Source organism: Thamnophis elegans, chromosome 7 (assembly GCF_009769535.1).
Source record: "Thamnophis elegans isolate rThaEle1 chromosome 7, rThaEle1.pri, whole genome shotgun sequence".
Lineage (NCBI taxonomy): Eukaryota > Metazoa > Chordata > Lepidosauria > Squamata > Colubridae > Thamnophis > Thamnophis elegans.
In genome coordinates, this window is record NC_045547.1 from 20,838,717 (window position 1) to 20,857,719 (window position 19,003).

Below are 19,003 nucleotides of genomic sequence, written 5' to 3' on the forward strand. Positions count from 1 at the left end.
GGTATCCTGAATGTCACCATATGGTGCATAAAAACAAATGGTCAGTAACTCAACACATACCATGAAAGAGATATATAGTATGATAAATCTTTTACTTACTCTTAGAAAATCGCCAGCTATTACTGATTGTAAAAGTGCTGCAAAGACATAAGGAGATATTATTAGCATTCATATTTATTCCTGACAAAAGAGGCCCTTATTTCTCTTGATTATGTTAACTGAATATATTCTGGAGGCTGATACCATAGAAACATGATCTTCCAAGGATTTTTAACAGTGCATTTTGAGCTTTAGATTAGTTTGCGTTTAATTTAACTGATTTGTTTGATTTGAATTCAGCAAGGACTCTTTGTAAGACAATACAGGGAATCCTCAATTTATGACCACAATTGAGCCCAAAATATCTGGTGTTAAGTGAGATATTTGTTAAATGAGTTTTGCCGCATTTTATGACTTTTCTTGTCATGGTTGTGAAGTGAATCACTGCAGTTGATAAGTTTGCAACATGGCTGTTAAGTGAACCTGGCTTCCCCATCGACTTTGCTTTGCCAGAAGTTCGCAAAAGGTGATCACGTGACTTTGGGACACAATAATGGTCATAAATATGAACCAGTTGCCAAGCATCTGAATTTTGATCAAGTGATCATGGGTGTGTTTGTGTGTGCTGCAAAGGTCGTAATTGTGGGAAATGGTCATAAGTCACATTTTTTCAGAGCTGTTGTAACTTTAAACAGTCACTAAGTTAACTGTTGTAAGTGGAGGATTACCTGTGTGCTGCTGAACATAAGCTGAGCATAGAAAGAATACTTGATAAGAAAAAGTAATTACCAATAGTATAGATATCCAGGATGCAGAGTATGGGCCCAGCTATCAATAAATGCTAATAGACATTCACTATATTTGAAGTAAAAGCTAGATTTTTAAAAGAAATATATGAAGATGGTAAGCTCTTTCTTTTCTTTTTTTTCTCTGTCTCTCTCTCTCTCCCTCCCTCTCTCTCTCTCTCTCTGAGACAGACAGACGGAGGGAGGGAGGGAGGGAGGGAAAGAACTATCATTAGGTCAAGTGAGAAATAGTCACAGATAAGTTTCTTTTTTTACCATTTGCCCTTGCATTCAAAATGGCTCATAGGCACAATAATTTTGTACATGTGTAAATAACTACACCATAGAGGCATCTGCAGAAAGTTGAAACAGACATTGCAATAACAATAGCAACTGACTCACAGAATTGTATTGTTGGAAGTGGCCATTTAGACCATCAAATCTAACTTTCACTCAGTGGAGGTTTCCAGTTTAGGAGTTTTGCCATAAAGCTGTCCAGTTTTTGCTAAAACCCATCTAAGAATTATGTTGTTAAACTATGCTCATTATCAGATTTGTTTTTCTAATATTCAATGCATTCTGTTTCCCCAAGAACTTATTATTCTTAAACTCTGGAACAGTAAAGGATAGGTGTTTAATATTCTGACACTCTTTGAGTATTTGTGCTATTGTATCTTTTTCAGTCTTCTGTTCTCAAGACTAAAGGTGTTGTAGGATGTTAGCACCAGACACCTCTATTGTTTCGGACTGGTTCACCCGAATCAGTAACGGAAATTTCAGCTGGCCCCACCCACTCATCCCAGCTCTATGGCATCCTATTTAGGCCCTTTATTTGCCAAAAGCGTATGCACGCATGCCAATGGTGGGTTCCGGATCCCGGTGTAACTGGTACGGTGTAATGGGGGCCAGCATGCACCACATGAACGCCCGCAGCATGCGCATGTGTCCTTACTTCCTGCGATGCCTCCACAATGCTCCAGCTGCTTAGTGGAGCATTGCACAGGTGCCATACGCGCTATGCACATGCGCGGAAGTGTCGAAGAGCTCAAATACAGGTAAGGAGGGCAGGTGGGCCCTCTGGAGCACTGTACCAGAACGGTACCTTGTGCTCTCGGCAGGCACCGGTATGCCCGTACCGGGGCATACTACCTGCAACCCACCACTGGCGCATACGCTCACATTTGCGAACCAGTAGAGAAGAGAAAAAAGATGAGAAAAAGAGAAACATGGTCTTGGAAAGCAGCCTCCATCTTTGTTAATAGTCCCAGAAAGACTGGGCCCTCTTATCTAAAAAACAAAAGCCCTTCAGCTCCACCGTGATAGGATTAGCCCTCACTCAAGATCCAAACCAGACAAATCCATTAAGCGATAATAGGAATTGCCCAACACTCTTACAGAACATATGCCTTTTCATTACGTCACCCAGCATAGTTCAACCAAGTTTGACTCAGAAAACTCAGAGAACAGGAAGCTCAAATTCAAAGCCCAAGGGAGTGTATAAAATCTCTCTCTCACACCCATGTGCTCAAGACCCCCCAAAAACCCATGTGGTCCTGTCTACCATTAAACTATCTTTCCAAACAGCCTCCCTGTTTTCAGTATCTTTCTCCCCACTCGCAACTGAACCCAGATGGACATTTCTTCCCACAGTGTCTAGCTTCTTTAATTGCTTTTCATAAGATGTTGTTTCTAGTTCCCTAATCATCATCACTGGCCTTTTTTTGAACCTATTCCAGTTTCTCAATTAATACAATAAGCAGATTATAAACCTTGTAGACTGGCAATTCAAACAAAGTAAATTCACTCCAAATGCACAAAGAAGAATTTGGCTGCAATTCCTTGTTACTTCTTTTTAGCAGACAATGTCAGATAGTTTAAAATTGTGCCAAAGTCCATCCTTCAATTTATCAAAATTTTGTTTTAGAAGAGCTATCTCTTTTCCTAACCTCAAGGTCAGAGAGAATTATCCAATTTTTTTTTAGAGTTTCTTTTCTGTTTTATTTTTCTACTGTCTCGTTGCCAAAACTACTGTAGTGAACTTTTGTTTCATTTTCCCTATTATTCTGCAGGCTTCCCAACTGCCTTGCTAAAAAGCAATTATGAGCATCCCTCATGATGTCCTTCTTTATGATCAAATGAAGGATGAAATGTTGGAGGAATAGGGCATCCACGTATACACTATTAAACACTTCATCAAATAATAATAGTATATGAACTCCATAGCCCATCATAAGAAATCATCAAAATATGTTCTTCATCAAATTACAATGGTAGGAAATGCAGAAAAAAATCCATTGTTGTATTATAACATATTAATTGGAGAAGGACTAAATCCATAGATAACAATTCAGTGCTGAAAATCTACCAACTCTCAGTTATAAATTCTACTCATCCCTATGAGATGTTCTTTCAACAAGCTGAGCATAAAAGTGTGCTGAAACTAAGGAGAGAAATCATATCAGTCAGTGGTTGGTCGCCAATTTTTTTACTACCGGTTTGGGCGCGCTTGTGAGCAATACTTCTGTGCATGCGTAGAAGCATCTGAGTGGGTGGGCGGAGCCTCCCACCACCACTGCTACTGGTTCACTCCATCTCAGCCGAACCAGAAGCAACCCACCTCTGAATCATATATATCAGGGATGGCTAACCTTTTTGTCGTCATGTGCCAAAAATATGTGCGCGTGCCTGCACCCATAATGTAATGCATGTGCTCCCCACACCCCACCCCACCCCACTCCCGCATATGGGCACATGCTCCCCCCATGGTAACCCCACCCCTCCACGCATGTGACCCCTCTGCACCCCATTTTGGGCCTAGTAGGCCTCCCTGCAGCCTCCTCGGAACAAAAACAGGACCCAAAAATCAGCTGGGAGGCGCATGCTCATGCATGGAAGAGCTGAGCTGGGGCAACGGCTCGCATGCCTGCAGAGAGGGCTCTGCGTGCCACAGTGGTGGGTTCTGGATTCTGTTCCAACAGTACAGTTGGAACGGCCCCGGCATCACCCACGTGGACACGTGTGGTGTGTTCATGCATTGTACTTGCCTGCGACGCTTTTGCAAGCCTCTGTGATGCTCCAGCTGCTCGGTTTGTGCATGCACGTGCGCAGAAGTGCCAAAAGCTTAAAGCACAGGTAAGAAGCCCGGGCGGGCGGGTGAGCCCTCCGGAGCACCGTACCGGAACAGTACCCAGTGCTTCAGGCAGGATCCGGTACACCCGTACCGGGGCATACCACCTGCAACGGACCACTGGCGTGCCACCTGTGGTATGCATGCCATAGGTTCGCCATCACAGATATATCATTGATAGAATTTCTACCCCGATATAGTGTAAGATCTAAATAATTTCAGTGATCAAGGTTCGATCATCTTTTTTGATAAAGTCAAAAGGGAGGCCGAAAGCTATCATGAGCCACAATATAGAGAGTCTGTAAGTTTGAGGGAAGCTAACCTACCTAAGAGAATTATGCTGGTCTTTGACCATGATAAAAGTTTGATTTGATTTTATTACCTGAGAGAACAGTTCTAAACTCAAACAGAAGGCCATGAAAATGGTATGAATATGTCTGAATCTCTCTGATAATATCAAAAATCTAGAACTACAAGAATGCAACTCTTTCAGTTGGACTTGGAGTGCTCAGATCACGTTAACTAGGACAACTGGTTACTAATGGTGCAAAGAGGATTTTACAGGCACACATATAATTGGAACGTGCAATTTGAGAACCAAAGGAAACTTGAAATTGTTGAAGAAATTAAGCATACTAAACTGAATGTTTAGGAGAATTGAAATAAATTGTTGTTAGTTGTGAAGTCATGTCCGACTCATCACAACCCCATGGACAATGTTCCTCCAGGCCTTCCTGTCCTCTACCATCCTCTGGAATCCATTTAAGCTCACACCTACTGCTTCAGTGACTCCATCCAGCCACCTCATTCTTTGTCGTTCCCTTCTTCTTTTGCCTTCAATCTTTCCCAGCATTAGGCTCTTCTCCAGTGAGTCCTTCCTTCTCATTAGGTGGCCAAAGTATTTGAGTTTCAACTTCAGGATCTGGCCTTCTAAAGAGCACTCAGGGTTGATCTTATCTAGGACTGACTGGTTTGATCGTCTTGCAGTCCAAGGGACTCGCAGGAGTCTTTTCAGCACCATAGTTCAAAGGCCTCAATTCTTTGGTGCTCAGCCTTCCTTATGGTCCAACTTTCACAGACATAGATTGTAACTGGGAAAACCATAGCCTTGACTATATGCAGTTTTGTTGGCAGAGTGATGTCTCTGCTTTTTAGTATGCTGTCTAGATTTGCCATAGGTTCGCCATCACGAAGCCTCTGGAGCACAAAAAAAATGCCCCTACGGGGAAACCGGAAGTTTGGGAACGGACTTCCAGTTTGCTCATATAGCTGGTTTTAGCCCTCCGGAGCCTTCAGGAGCCTTCCGGAGGTTTTGCTGAAGGCTCTGGAGGGCAAAAAACAGCCCTACGAGTAAACCGGAAGTCACTTCTGGTTTGTCTGTAGGGCCGTTTTTAGTCCTCCAGAGCCTTTAGGGACCTTCAGGAGGCCTCCCTGAAAACTACGGAGGGCTAAAACCAGCCCTACGAGCAAACTGGGAGTCCATTCCTGAACTTCCAGTTTGCCCGTAGGGCCAGTTTTTTGCGCTCCGGAGGGCCTCCGGGGGGGAGGCTGTTTTCGCCCTCCCCAGGCTCCTATAAAGCCTCTGGAGCCTGGGGAGGGCGAAAAATGGCCTCAAAAAAAGGCTGCAGTCAGCTGGCCAGCATGCACATGCGCGCTGGCCAGCTGACAGGCAATGCCTCGCATGCCCTGACAAATGGGTCCGTGTGCCACCTGTGGCACGGGTGCAATAGGTTTGCCATCCCGGAACTATGGCACAAAGATTTGCTTTGGAGGATGTACAGTCAGGATATAAGATTTTTTGTATCATTTTATACCAATTCAGTATATAAGAAATTATAGACACAGAAAAAAGACATAATAAAAACTGAAGTGGGGGGGGGGGTTGTCCCTAAAGTTCAAGAAGAAAATGATCCAAGAAGATTTCAGAATAAAGTATCACAATAGCTAAAGAAAGATGTAAAGAAAAAGCCTTGAGCAAGGAAGATGTATGTCAACTGAATGCAAACCTACAAGAAGGAGAAAAAAATAGGCAAGGAACTATATCTCAGCCAAGAATATGAATAAGTAGAGAACAATAGTGCAAAATGAGAAATAAATATCCCAGGAATATATAGAGCTATAATAGGAATATGCAGGAATAATCATGAAAAACATCTAATACAGACGCGGATTCCTACCGGTTCAGACTGGTTCGGCCGAACCGGTAGTGGTTTGCCAGCCTGGGTCGCTGGTACTGGCAGCGACCCATGCCTATCATGCCTCCAAACTAGTTGCCCGGTCTGCACAGCATAGGTTTTTTTTTTTTTCATTTTTTAATGTTCTGTTCATGCACAGAACTATTTATGGGCAATTGTGCACGCAGGTGACAGAAGCGAGGACACATGCACAAAATTGTGCGCGCACCAAACCAGCAGTAATGCTGGCAGCAACCCACCTCTGATCTAATGGAAATCAAAGCTTTAAAAATGTATGTCAATACTAAAAAAAGAAAAAAAAATGGGGGAGGGCCCATTTTATGTATCAGGAAGACGATGAAAGAAAAAGGAAGGGGCTTTATTATCCTGTTGCAATTGCCATCTTGACTATTCTCTCTCTCTCTCTCTCTCTCTCTCTCTCTCTCTCTCTCTCTCTCTCTCTCTCTCTCTCTCTCTCTCACACACACACACACACACACACACACACACACACACACACTCCTGACAATCGTTCTCAAAACTCTTGACCTCTCAGGCCTTTCCCACAGTTCACTTTGCAAACCCATAAAATGTGTCCTTCCATTGCATTATTTCAAATAGAGTGTGCCAACCTTCTGATCCACTTTAAAATGTTAGCAATAAGAGGAGCTGAAACGAAATAATAAAAGCCAACAAGAATGACTTGGCTATTTTTTTTTTTTAATTTAGACTAAATCAGTTCCAAGTGCTGATTCCCCATCCTGACTGGGAGTTGAAAGTCCATCCATCTTAAAGTTGACAAAGTTGAGGAACATTGATCGGTGGATCCTTGGGGCTCTCTGAGCTTAGTTGTTTTCTTGCAGATGTTTCATTACCCAACTAGGTAACATCATCCAGGCTAGAACACTGTTCCAACCAAACTCAGAGATTACCAAGGACACCACAATTCAACCTTGACAACAAATATCCTTTTCTGTTGATAAACATTCATGTAGAAGAAGCTACTTAAAGGCTGACAATTGCTTGAAAGAATCAAGGAAAGGGAAGGCTCTCCCTACCTATTACTATTACTACTGTCCCCTGACTGTACTAAGGTATGAAATGCTGCCTGTTTAAATTTTTAAAGGTTGGATTTGACATGTTGCATATTATTAGCAATAGCAATAGCAGTTAGACTTATATACTGCTTCATAGGGCTTTCAGCCCTCTCTAAGCGGTTTACAGAGTCAGCATATCACCCCCACAGTCTGGGTCCTCATTTCACCCACCTTGGAAGGATGGAAGGCTGAGTCAACCTTGAGCCGGTGAGATTAGAACCGCTGAACTGTAGATAACAGTCAGCTGAAGTGGCCTGCAGTACTGCACCCTAACCACTGCGCCACCTTGGCTCATATTACTAGATTCTGTGCTTACTCTTGGTCTCGGCTACTTTGGTTAAGCTGACTGGTGAGTTTTGAAGTCATTTTTTGAAGTCATAATGTTATTACTGCACTCTATATGAACTCTTAAGGGCCATGGTGGCTCAGTGGCTAAGACGCTGAGCTTGTCTATCAGAAAGGCCGGCAGTTTGGCAGTTCGAATCCCTAGTGCCGCATAACAGTGAGCTCCCGTTACTTGTCCCAACTTCTGCCAACCTAGCAGTTCGGAAGCACGTAAAAGTGCTTCCTTTGGTGGGAGCATAACAGTGTTCCACGAGCCTTCGGCATTTAGTCTTGCCGGCCATGTGACCACAGAGTTGTTTTCAGACAGTGCTGGCTCTTTGGCTTTGAAACAGAGATGAGCACCACCCCCTAGAGTCGGGATCGACTAGTACATATGTGTGAGGGGAACCTTTACCTTTACCTTATATGTACTCTTGGTTACTAAGCACACTACATGAAGATCTAATTCAGCTTCTTTGCCTATTTTTTCCTTATTTATTATGCATTTAATATTTTAATTTTATTTATCATTATTTCATTTTTGACCTTGGCCATGTTCCTGCTCAGAGTGACAAACTTTGACCAGGTAAGATTATCTCTATGGCTAAAGGTCAGAACAGTTAAAGCAATGGTATTTCTAGCAGTAATGGACAATTGTAAAAGTTGGACATAGGAAGAATGGGAACAAGAAAAATGCTTTGATGCTGAAAAAGCAATCAATTAATCATGGACCAAATAAATCCTGAATGTGCGTTTTAAGATAAAAACTGACATTATTTGGATATATGATATAAGATTATACATGCCAGGATTAAAGGAAGTACAGAAAGGAAATGACCATAGATATGGGAGATGGCTAAGATCATAGAAATTACATAGCTGTCTTTGGATCTACAATTTATTGCCAGGAACAAGGCAAAATAGCATGCATTTTCCTATGAAACAAGACTGAATTGAGGCCATCTATTACTTAGTAGCCAGAAAGATACGATTTTATGGTACTTTTAGGAGAAAGTCTCATCTTTCAAAGTTTGCTGAGATCTGACTAATGTTTCACATCAACCTATTCCATAAAGATTTGATAACATAGGTAAAGAAAAGCTTCCCCCCCTCTATCAAAAAAAGTAATACATGTTAATAATAACTGAGATTTTCAAGCTATTTTATTATATCCGTGTCAGGAGGTAGGGGTGGAAGAGAGATAGAAATTTTAGCAGAAACAACAACCAATCACTCGTTTGAATCAGCAACTTTATGAATGGCAAGCCCAACTGATTTCAGGCATACTAGAGCAGAATCATTGAGACTCTGAGCAGTGAAAAGTTTAATAATAACATCTTTAACCATTTTGGATGTTCTCTTCTTTGATATTTAAGCAGCAAGAGCTGAATTGGATGGACTCAATTACAGCACTGAGGAATTCACCACGTTGGAGATAGATATACTGTAGATCATCCTGAAAAAAAGATCTTTTTGTGTATCATTAAGAATCAACACCACCTTGATGGCACATCATCCATCCATCCATATTAGTAACTGAATAAGGAAATTAAATAAGAATTCAACTATCCAGAATTCCAGAATATCTTTTGCTCAAATTTTCTAAAACTTTGTATACAGAGGACAAAATCTACTAAATTTAGAGAGGAGCACAGCTCCAAATGTCTTCATTCCCAACTTTCCAAATACTTCAACTTAATTGCACCATCATCTTTCAAGCTTTTTCAATGGGAATTAGGTTACATTATGAATTGCCAGTGTTCTCTAAATCTCACAGTATTGGTAGAAAAAGATGTTTTTTTCTCCAATGACTAATCATGGCACAGCTTCCCCTTTCAATGGATGACATTCCTATTTAATGGAAGAATATAGTAAGTTGGTAAAAAAAACCTTTTTTTAAAAAAAGGTAGAAATAATTGCAAATCGTCTACTGCCATATCTTATAATAACTCATTCTCCATACCCAGCAAAAATCTAGCAGATTCTTAGATGTAGGTATCTCATCTCATCTCATCAACAAAGTAGTTAGACTTGCATAATTGGAGAAATATAAAAGAAGCTCTGCTTTGTTCCTAAATAGAAAGAGTTGATTCAACTGGAATATGAAGAATGAATAAGCACTAACAAAAATTGGCAGAGAATTTTTACAGAGCTGGGCTAGCACCTCCATGGAAAGAATTCCACAAGGACCTAATTATGGCTCCAGAAATAGCACTACAAATACTTTAAAATCTCTGCAAAATCAACTAACAGGGAAAAGAGGAGGGAAAGCCTAAAGAAACCAACAAATGTGCTTATTGAAGAGGGCTTTAAAAAAATTCTGGATCTAGACCAAAATCTAGACTTGTATCAGACTTCTGATTAAGAGTTTGTTGACATTTCCCTATCTGATCTTTGGTTTGCGCAGCCTGTAAAACATCTAACTGAGAAGAAAAAGAGATTTGATAAGGTAGATTTGTGCCAATATATGCAGGGATTTTGAAAAGCACCCAGCAGCCATTTTAACTGAGAGACAGATACTACTAACAGAGATGTTTAGCTTTTTAATGATATAGATCGTAAAGATACAAGCAACATGGTTATAGTCATAAGAAGAAATAGGTACTAGGAAGGAAGAGAAGAAGAATAGTAATACAGTCTTAGTAGGTAGTAATAGTGTTGTGGGAATTAGTTGTTTAGCAGAGTGATGGCATTCAGGGAAAAACTGTCCTTGTGTCTAGTTGCTCTGTTGTGCAGTGCCCTATAGCGTCATTTTGAGGGTAGGAGTTGAAAAAGGAGTTGAAAAAAATTATGTCCAGGATGTGAGGTGTCTGTAAATATTTTCACGGCCCTCTTTTTGACTCGTGCAGTGTACAGGTCCTCAACGGAAGGAAGTTGGTAGCAATTGTTTGTAGTTCTAATTATGCATTGAAGTCTGTGTCAGTCCTGAGAGCCAAACCAGATAGTTATTTAAAAACTTTAAATAACTAGCTATTTTAAAGTGTAAAGAGACACAAAATCAATATTAGGAATATAATGCCAGACTTAGATTAGAAGATTAGATTAGAAGGTTTATTTATATGCCGCCCTTTTCCCTGGGGCGACTCAGGGCGGCTCACAATCCAAAGGAAGGGGGGGAAACAGACTTTTACATATAAGACAATACATAATTAAAACACAACATTCATACCATTCGGGTGGGTTACAATCTTTAGCCCCAGGCCTGACGGGATAGCCAGATTCTGAGGGCTGTGCGGAAGGTCTGGAGGGTGGTGAGGGTACGGATCTCCACGGGGAGATCATTCCATTGGGTCGGAGCTACCACCGAGAAGGCTCTCCTCCGCGTGGTTGCCAGTCGGCATTGACCAGCGGATGGAACTCGGAGGAGGCCTAATCGATGCGATCTAATAGGTCGTGTGGAGGTGATTGGCAGTAGGCGGTCTCTCAAGTACCCAGATCCACTACCATGGAGGGCTTTATGGGTGGCAAGTAGCACCTTGAAGCGTATCCGGAGATCGACAGGTAGCCAGTGCAGCTCGCGGAGGATAGGTGTTACGTGGGTGAAGCGAGGTGCACCCACAATCGCTCGCGCGGCTGCATTCTGGACTAGCTGAAGTCGCCGAATACTCCTCAAGGGCAGCCCCATGTAGAGCACGTTGCAGTACTCCAGCCTAGAGGTCACAAGGGCACGAGTGACTGTTGTGAGAGCCTCCTGGTTCAGGTAGGGGCGCAACTGGTGCACCAGGCGAACCTGGGCAAATGCCCCCCTGGTCACAGCTGACAAATGGTGTTCGAAAGTCAGCTGTGGGTCCAGGAGGACTCCCAAGTTGCGGACCCTGTCTGAGGGGTGTAATGTTTGACCCCCCAGCCTGAGTGATGGAATACTTGCCAAATTGGTGGGAGGGAAACACAACAGCCACTCGGTCTTATCCGGGTTGAGCACGAGTTTCTTAGCCCTCATCCAGTCCCTAACAGCTTCAAGTCCCTGGTTCATCACGTCCACCGCTTCATTGAGTTGGTACGGGGCGGACAGATACAACTGGGTATCGTCCGCATACTGGTGGTATTTTATCCCGTGCCGCCGAATGATCTCACCCAGCGGTTTCATGTAGATGTTGAAAAGTAGGGGAGACAAGACCGAACCCTGCGGCACCCCATATGTTAGGGGCCTAGGGGTCGATCTCTGCCCTCCGACTAACACCGACTGCGAACTGTCCGAGAGGTAAGAGGAGAACCACTGCAAAACAGTGCCTCCCACCCCCACCTCTCGCAGTCATCGCAGAAGGATACCATGGTCGATGGTATCGAAAGCCACTGAGAGGTCAAGGAGAACCAGGATGGAAGCATAGTCTCCATCCCTGGCTCTCCAGAGGTCATCGGTCAATGCGACCAAAGTGGTTTCTGTGCTGTAGCCAGGCCTGAAGCCGGACTGGAATGGGTCGAGATAGCTAGCTTCCTCCAAGGCCCGCTGGAGCTGGAAGGCCACCACCTTCTCAACAACCTTCCCCACAAAGGGGAGGTTGGAGACTGGACGGTAATTGTTAAGAACGGCTGGATCCAAAGATGGTTTCTTCAGGAGGTGTCTCACCACCGCCGCTTTAAGTGCGGGGGGAAAGACCCCCCTCCCGAAGGGAGGCAGTAACAACCGCCTGGATCCAGCCCCGTGTCACCTCCCTGCTGTTGACAACCAGCCAGGAGGGGCACGGGTCCAGCACACATGTGGAGGCACTCACAGCTCTCATGGCCTTGTCCACGTCCCCAGGGGCAACATCCTGAAACTCAACCCAGCGATGGTCTACCAGATTATCCCCTTGTGCCTCGGCTGGATCTGCAGAATCGGAGTCCAACTCCGACCGAAACCGAGCAACTTTGTCCGCCAAGAACTGGACGTAATCTTCAGCCCTACCCTGCAGGGGATCCCCCGTATCCCTCCTATTTATGAGGGAACGGGTTATCCTAAACAGGGCGGCTGGGCGCGACTCAGCGGAGGCGATCAAGGTGGCAATATAAGATCTTTTTGCCGTCCTAATTGCCCTGATGTAATCCTTGATGCACGATGTTAGAAGTGCTCGGCTCGATTCGGATTTGTTGGATCTCCACAAGTGCTCTAGGCGTCTCTTCTGGCGCTTCCTCTCCCGGAGTTCCTCGGTGAACCAAGGGGGCCTCCTGGATCCACAGCCTCGGAGCGGCCGTAGTGGCGCAATCTGGTCAAGAGACTCCGTCGCTGCCGAATTCCAGGCAGCAACCAGGGTCTCCACCGGACTGTGGGCGAGGGTATCAGGAATAACGCCAAGCTCCGTCTGGAACCTCAAGGGGTCCATAAGTCGCCTGGGGCGGAACCACCTGGTCGGTTCCTCCTCCCTACAGTGGAGGTTTGGCCTCCGAAAGTCAAGCCTCAGTAGGCAATGGTCTGACCACGACAGGGGTATGATCTCACTACCCCTCAGACCAAGATCACAAGTCCACTGCTCCGAGAGAAATACGAGGTCGAGCGTGTGACCCGCTGAATGGGTTGGGCCCAGACTTCCTAGTTCAAGCCTGCTAAGTCCTCGACTTGTGACTGGTCCTAAAGTCCTTGACTTACGACTGGCCGCAAGTCCTTGACTTACAACTGACAGCCGGCAACAGCCGAGCCGCACCTAATTGGCTAAAGCGCTGCTGGCTGAGCACGGGCTGCCAGAAGCACTCCCATTGTCTGCCCTGCTTGACAGCTCCCGTATAAATAGCTGTCAAGCAGGGCGAGGTGCTGAATTCTGTCTGTACATAGTTCCTAGTTCTGTTTTCAATAAACTACTGTTCAACTCACCTCAGCCGGTTCATGTCTCATCCATCCTTCAATCTTACACTGGCGACGAGGATGGGATGCTGAAGGTGCCTGCCTGAACAGCGCTAGAATAGAAAATACAAGGGACTACGTTTTTTTCCCCTTGTCTCTGAGGAGAATGGCTCGGTCATGGCTTCCACCTTTCGCTACATTCGGGACCGCCGGTGAGTCTTGGGCTGGGTTCCTGGAGCGTTTTGAGTGTTTTTTAATCGCCAACAACCACAACCTGCCTGCGGACCGCAAGTGCAGTTTCTTTTTAAGCTCCTGCGATCCGGAAATGTTCAATACGGCACGGGTTCTTGCTTCACCTCAGGCCATATATGAGCTCAGCTGGGACACTTTGATATCAAAGCTCAGGAGCCATTATGCGCCCACACCATCAAGGATCGCCCGACATTATGCGTTCCGGCAATGTGTCCAGAAGGAGTCAGAGACTGTAAGCCAATTCTTACAGCCTCTCCAGATGGCGGCGATCCAGTGCGAGTTGTCGACCTCAATGACTCGCTCTTGTGGAGCAGTTTGTGTGTGGGGTGCAAGACCCCCGTCTGAAGCGGAGACTTTTGGCAAGGGCTGAAATTACATTGCAGCAGGCGGTGGACGAGGCAAGAGCCGCTGAACTATCCGAACAGTCCACAGTTGAGATGCATCGCATCCAGCTGCCGTCCCCACTGCCACAAAGAACCTGCCTCATCGATGAGCTCGTGCTCCTGGACGAGCTCAAAGAAGACCAAGTAGGGTCTGAGGGCAGTGCCCAGGTGCCAACAACAGCAGCCTCCCCGCTCATCTTTCGATCTTACAAAGCCAAATAGAGTGATGTGAGCATGAAGCTTGAAAAGCTGGTCAGTAGTCTAATCGCCTTCTTTCATCTCAGAAGTTGGCATTAAATTACATTTCTCGTGCTTCTCAAAGTGATAAACCAGTTGTAATAGATATCTGAGGATGCGATGGCTCAGTGGGCAAGACGCCGAGCTTGTCGATCAGAAAGGTCAGCAGTTTGGCAGTTCGAATCCCTTTCTCCTTAATTCTAGGTTGCTTCTCTCCTTGATTAGTTTCCATCCATTGCTTCTTGTCCTGTCTTCAAGTGCTTTGGCGAATAGGTTGACTCCCTCTTCTTTGTGGCAACCCCTGAAATATTGGAAGACCACTATCATGTCATCCCTAGCCTTTCTTTTCATTAAACTAGACATACCCAATTCCAGCAAGTGTTCTTGTTTCAGTTCCTTAATCATCTTTGTTGCTCTTCTCTGCACTTTTTCTATTCTGCTTCTTCAAATTCCAGCAGAATTTCATCCAAGCATGAAGTCTGAACTTGGAGTGCCCCCCAAATTTCATGCTGACTGTACCTACTTAAACACTAGCTATTATTTTCCAATTTTCTGCAGCAAATTGCCAAACATCTGATTGTGGTGGTCCTCTTTTATTTACAGTAACCCTCTTTTACCTGTTCAGCCCTTGTTCGATGCAAAGCATTCAACAAAGGGCATAAGCAGTTTTATTTTGGCTAAGCTCTAGCTAGGGAAAGAAATTGGCTGATGCTCCCAATGTGCAATTATGGATAAAAGACAGATTTTAAAAATGCATTTATTCAGAGGATGACAAATGTTACTGCTACACAATGCCAAACATGAATTATGCACACATTTTATCATGCCATAAAGTATCCTCGGGCCTTGAAGATGTCCCAAAGCATTATTCCATTTGACAAACACTGAAATAAAATAATTGTTTCCTAGATTTTTTCTGGGATCAGCATTCACAGTAAGAAATAGAAATGCTTTATTGCTCTTTGATAAGATAAAGTGGATTTGCTCTTGGTGAACCTTCTCTGCACCCCCATCTCAAGATTGACAGAAATGCAGATCTAAGTCTTCTTTCTATACAGCTAGCTGATGCAAACACTCCACTGGCAATGCTTTTTTCCTGAAATGGCAAGAATATCAATAGATTTCCATTTTCAGATTTGGTAGTTCCAGAGTATGAAAGAAGCAACTTGTGTTTTATACATCTTCAAATATTTTTCCCCTTTTTGCTTTGAATGCCCTCCTGCCAAGCCATTAGTAAACTGTCCTTATGAACAAACAGACTTTTTCTTGTATATCTGTCACTATAACTCTAACATATGTTGGACACAAATAATGGATTTTGTTTACTATGAATTGTAAAGAAGTGAATTCAAAAGATGTGCATTTTTAACCATGGCATTCTAGGGTTTCGAAGGATGGTTTTAACGTGGCTTCTTTGCTAAATGGAAGAGCTTTTCTACACATTTGCCATTATATTATTACATCACTTTATTACCCCGCATTTAATTGGAAGCAATGAACTCTATCCAAGTGTCTTTGTGAGGAAGACGCTCTTAATATGGAAAAAAAAACACTTTTAAAAAACTTAATAACTACTACCAAATTATACAAGATGATAGTTGTTGTTCTAAGAAGGTCTATAAATATTTCATCTAAGGTGGATTAGAAATTTGTTCTATCTACATTTTAATAAAAAATATTATTTTGACATTTTATTTATTTATTTAGTTAGTTTGTCACTCATGTACAAGATAACAGGAATAAGAATAAACATGAATAAGAACAGAGGAAATGGGTACAAATAAATGGGGACAGTAGGACAGGGATGGTAGATATGCTGGTGCGCTTATGCACATCCCCTTACAGACCTCTTAGGAATAGGGTGAGGTCAACAGAATGCAAAGTCTCACAATCAAGTCTTAACCAAACTTGGCCACTTCAAAGGATGTTAACCAGCTGCTGTCCCATGCAAAAACATTTATTAACATACACACATTATTAATCTTTTTTCCAGTATTTCCCAAACTACAATTGCTTTAACATTCCAAGATTCCTCACATTAGTTTGTACGCTAGCTTTAATCATACCATACTACACATTCCCAGGATGTTTAATCACATTTAGAACATAGAACACAGAATAATAGAGTTCGAAGGGAAGAGCCGAGGTGGCGCAGTGGTTAAATGCACCACTGCAGGCTACTTCAGCTGACTGCAGTTCTGCAGTTCGGCTGTTCAAATCTCACCAGCTCAGGGTTGACTCAGCCTTCCATCCTTCCGAGGTGGGTAAAATGAGGACCCAGATTGTTGTTGGGGGCAATATGCTGACTCTGTAAACCGCTTAGAGAGGGCTGAAAGCCCTATGAAGAGGTATATAAGTCTAACTGCTATTGCTAACTGCTATTGCTATTCAGAGGTCTTCCAGTCCAACCCTCTGCTTCAGCAGGAGACCATATATCCTTTCAGACAAATGGCTGTCCAGTCTCTTTTTGAAAGCCTTCAGTGATAGAATACCCATAAGCTATCCCATTGGCTAATTGGTCTCACTGTTAGGAAATTTCTTCTTAGTTCTAGGTTGCTTCTCTCCTTGTTTAGTTTCCAGCCATTGTTTCTTGTCTTGGCTTTTGGTGCTTTGGAAAATAGTTTGACCCCCTTCATCATTATAGGAGCCCCTCAAATATTGGAACACTGTTATCATGTCATCCCTACTCCTTCTTTTCATTAGATTAGACATACCCGTATCCATTTCTTTAGTTTGATTAATTGACATTGATTATGTACCAGCAAGATGATGTCAGCTCTTAATGATCACACAGTAGATTTTCTTCATTAGCTAGTCCAATGGTGCATCTGTAATTCAGTCCATCCATCTTGCTGCTAGTTGTCTTCTTTGTTCCCAAAATTATGGACTACTCCAGAGCGGTAGGCAGAGGCGGATTCCGGCCGCCATTACTAGCAGTTCAGCACCCGAAAATTTTTGTGTGCATGCGCATTTACACTTAAAACAATCCGTGCATGTGCACAACTTTAAAAAAGGAATAAAATTACATTTTTTCAATGAAGATTGTTCTGCGCATGAATAGAACAGAAAATTAAGATGGCTCCGCCAAGGATAGAACTGGTACAGTCACATGTCCACCAGAGTTACTACCTATGAAGCCGAACCGGACCGAATAGGTAGGAACCGACCTCTGGAGCTAGGCCATCACATAATGTGTTCCAAGTACAGTGGGATAATTTGGGCTGGTCAAGTGAAAACCTGGGTTGATCTATTTGAGAATCCATTTGTTTTTTTTCTTGGCCACCCGTGATATTCTCAGGAGTCTTCTTCAACATTAATGTTCAGATTCTAGATCCATTTTAAGCTTTGTCAAAATTTGTCTTTAAAACCAACTAGGGACTACCTGATGAAACTCAAATACTTTGGCCACCTAATGAGAAGGAAGGACTTACTGGAGAAGAGCCTAATGCTGGGAAAGATTGAGGGCAAAAGAAGAAGGGGACGACAGAGAAGGAAGCAGTTGGATGGAGTCACTGAAGCAGTAGGTGTGAGCTTAAATGGACTCCAGAGGATGGTAGAGGACAGGAAGGCTTGGAGGAACATTGTCCATGGGGTCGCGAGAGGTTGGACACGACTTCACAATTAACAACAAGGGACTACCTAAAAATTACCCATGTGATAAATAACAAGGGGAAAAAAACAATAGCAAGACCCAAATTAAATTTAAAATTATATTAATGTTTTATAATTGACATGATTAAGAATTATTCTTAATGCTGTTAACTATTAATATTCATCATAATTAAATCAATAAAGAAGTGACAATTTGGGGGACGACAATTTATAATCTCTGAATATAAGACATTGTTCAAATTGCATTTCTATTGTTTGAAGCAAGTACTGTTTTTCTAGAGCTGAAAAAATGAGCATTTTTCTTTCTTCTTGTAGGGTTCTTCGATGAAAGCAGATGAAATAAAGAAAGGATAGAGTAAAACATTGGTTTATATTTTCAATTAGATGAGCATTACCAAGACAGAAAACATCTAGAATGGGAAAATTAAAAATCCAATAATGGTTTAACTATGGAATGCAACACATGTCGTCTCATAAAAGAAACTCCATTAAGTTAAATTGGATTTATTCCCAGTTAAATAAATACAGGGTTCCAGTCTAAGTTGACCTTATATAGTTATCTGTCATCTCAAATATGAAACCATTGTATTCAATGATATAGCTTCTTATTAAAATATATATCTGATAACTTACATGAAAACAGAATACAAAAGAAGCTGAAATAGACTTTATATTTTAAAATAATAAGAAAACTTTGCAGATCTATTTTGCCTCTTTCTTGTCCTTTTCTTTGTGTGCATGCTAATTTAATTCAGTCTGGGGCTTTCCTATAGCTTGGATCACAGTGCTGTGAATTCCTAGCCTGCTAAGGGTAATTAAGAATTTCAGAAGCTATCGGACCATGATGGTGAACATGGAGTCATGTTGCCCGGCATGCGTGGCGTTGCCCGTTCCTCTTCTGGGTTTCTGGTCTGCATGTGCATGCGACGATCGGCTGGCCTTCGTGCGTGTGGCAGTGCTAGAAACTGAAAGAGCTGGTCTTCCATTTTCCTGCATGAGCATGTCCGCTGTCCAGCTGATCGCCCCGTGCGCATGCGTTCCAGTAACTAGAAGACAAGCTGGCCAGCACACATCAGAAACTGGAACTTTATTTTTGGGCTTGCACATGCGCTCTGGGCAGCTTGTCTTCTAGTTATTGCCACGCATGCGTGCCCTGGGCAGCTCTTCTTCCAGGTTGCGGCCCAGATGAGCGTGTGCTCTCTTTTCAGGACTCAGTGT

The 19,003-nt window shown here is 43.1% G+C and overlaps 1 protein-coding gene across 1 annotated transcript in view; it reads right to left on the bottom strand.

Annotated features, from left to right (window-relative positions):
- The window catches only part of DGKI (diacylglycerol kinase iota), a 328,663-nt gene that overhangs the window by 13,145 nt on the left and 296,515 nt on the right, over window positions 1–19,003 (bottom strand). The window contains 1 exon segment of the mRNA XM_032220500.1: window positions 100–137. Coding sequence (XP_032076391.1) covers window positions 100–137 — 38 coding nt within the window.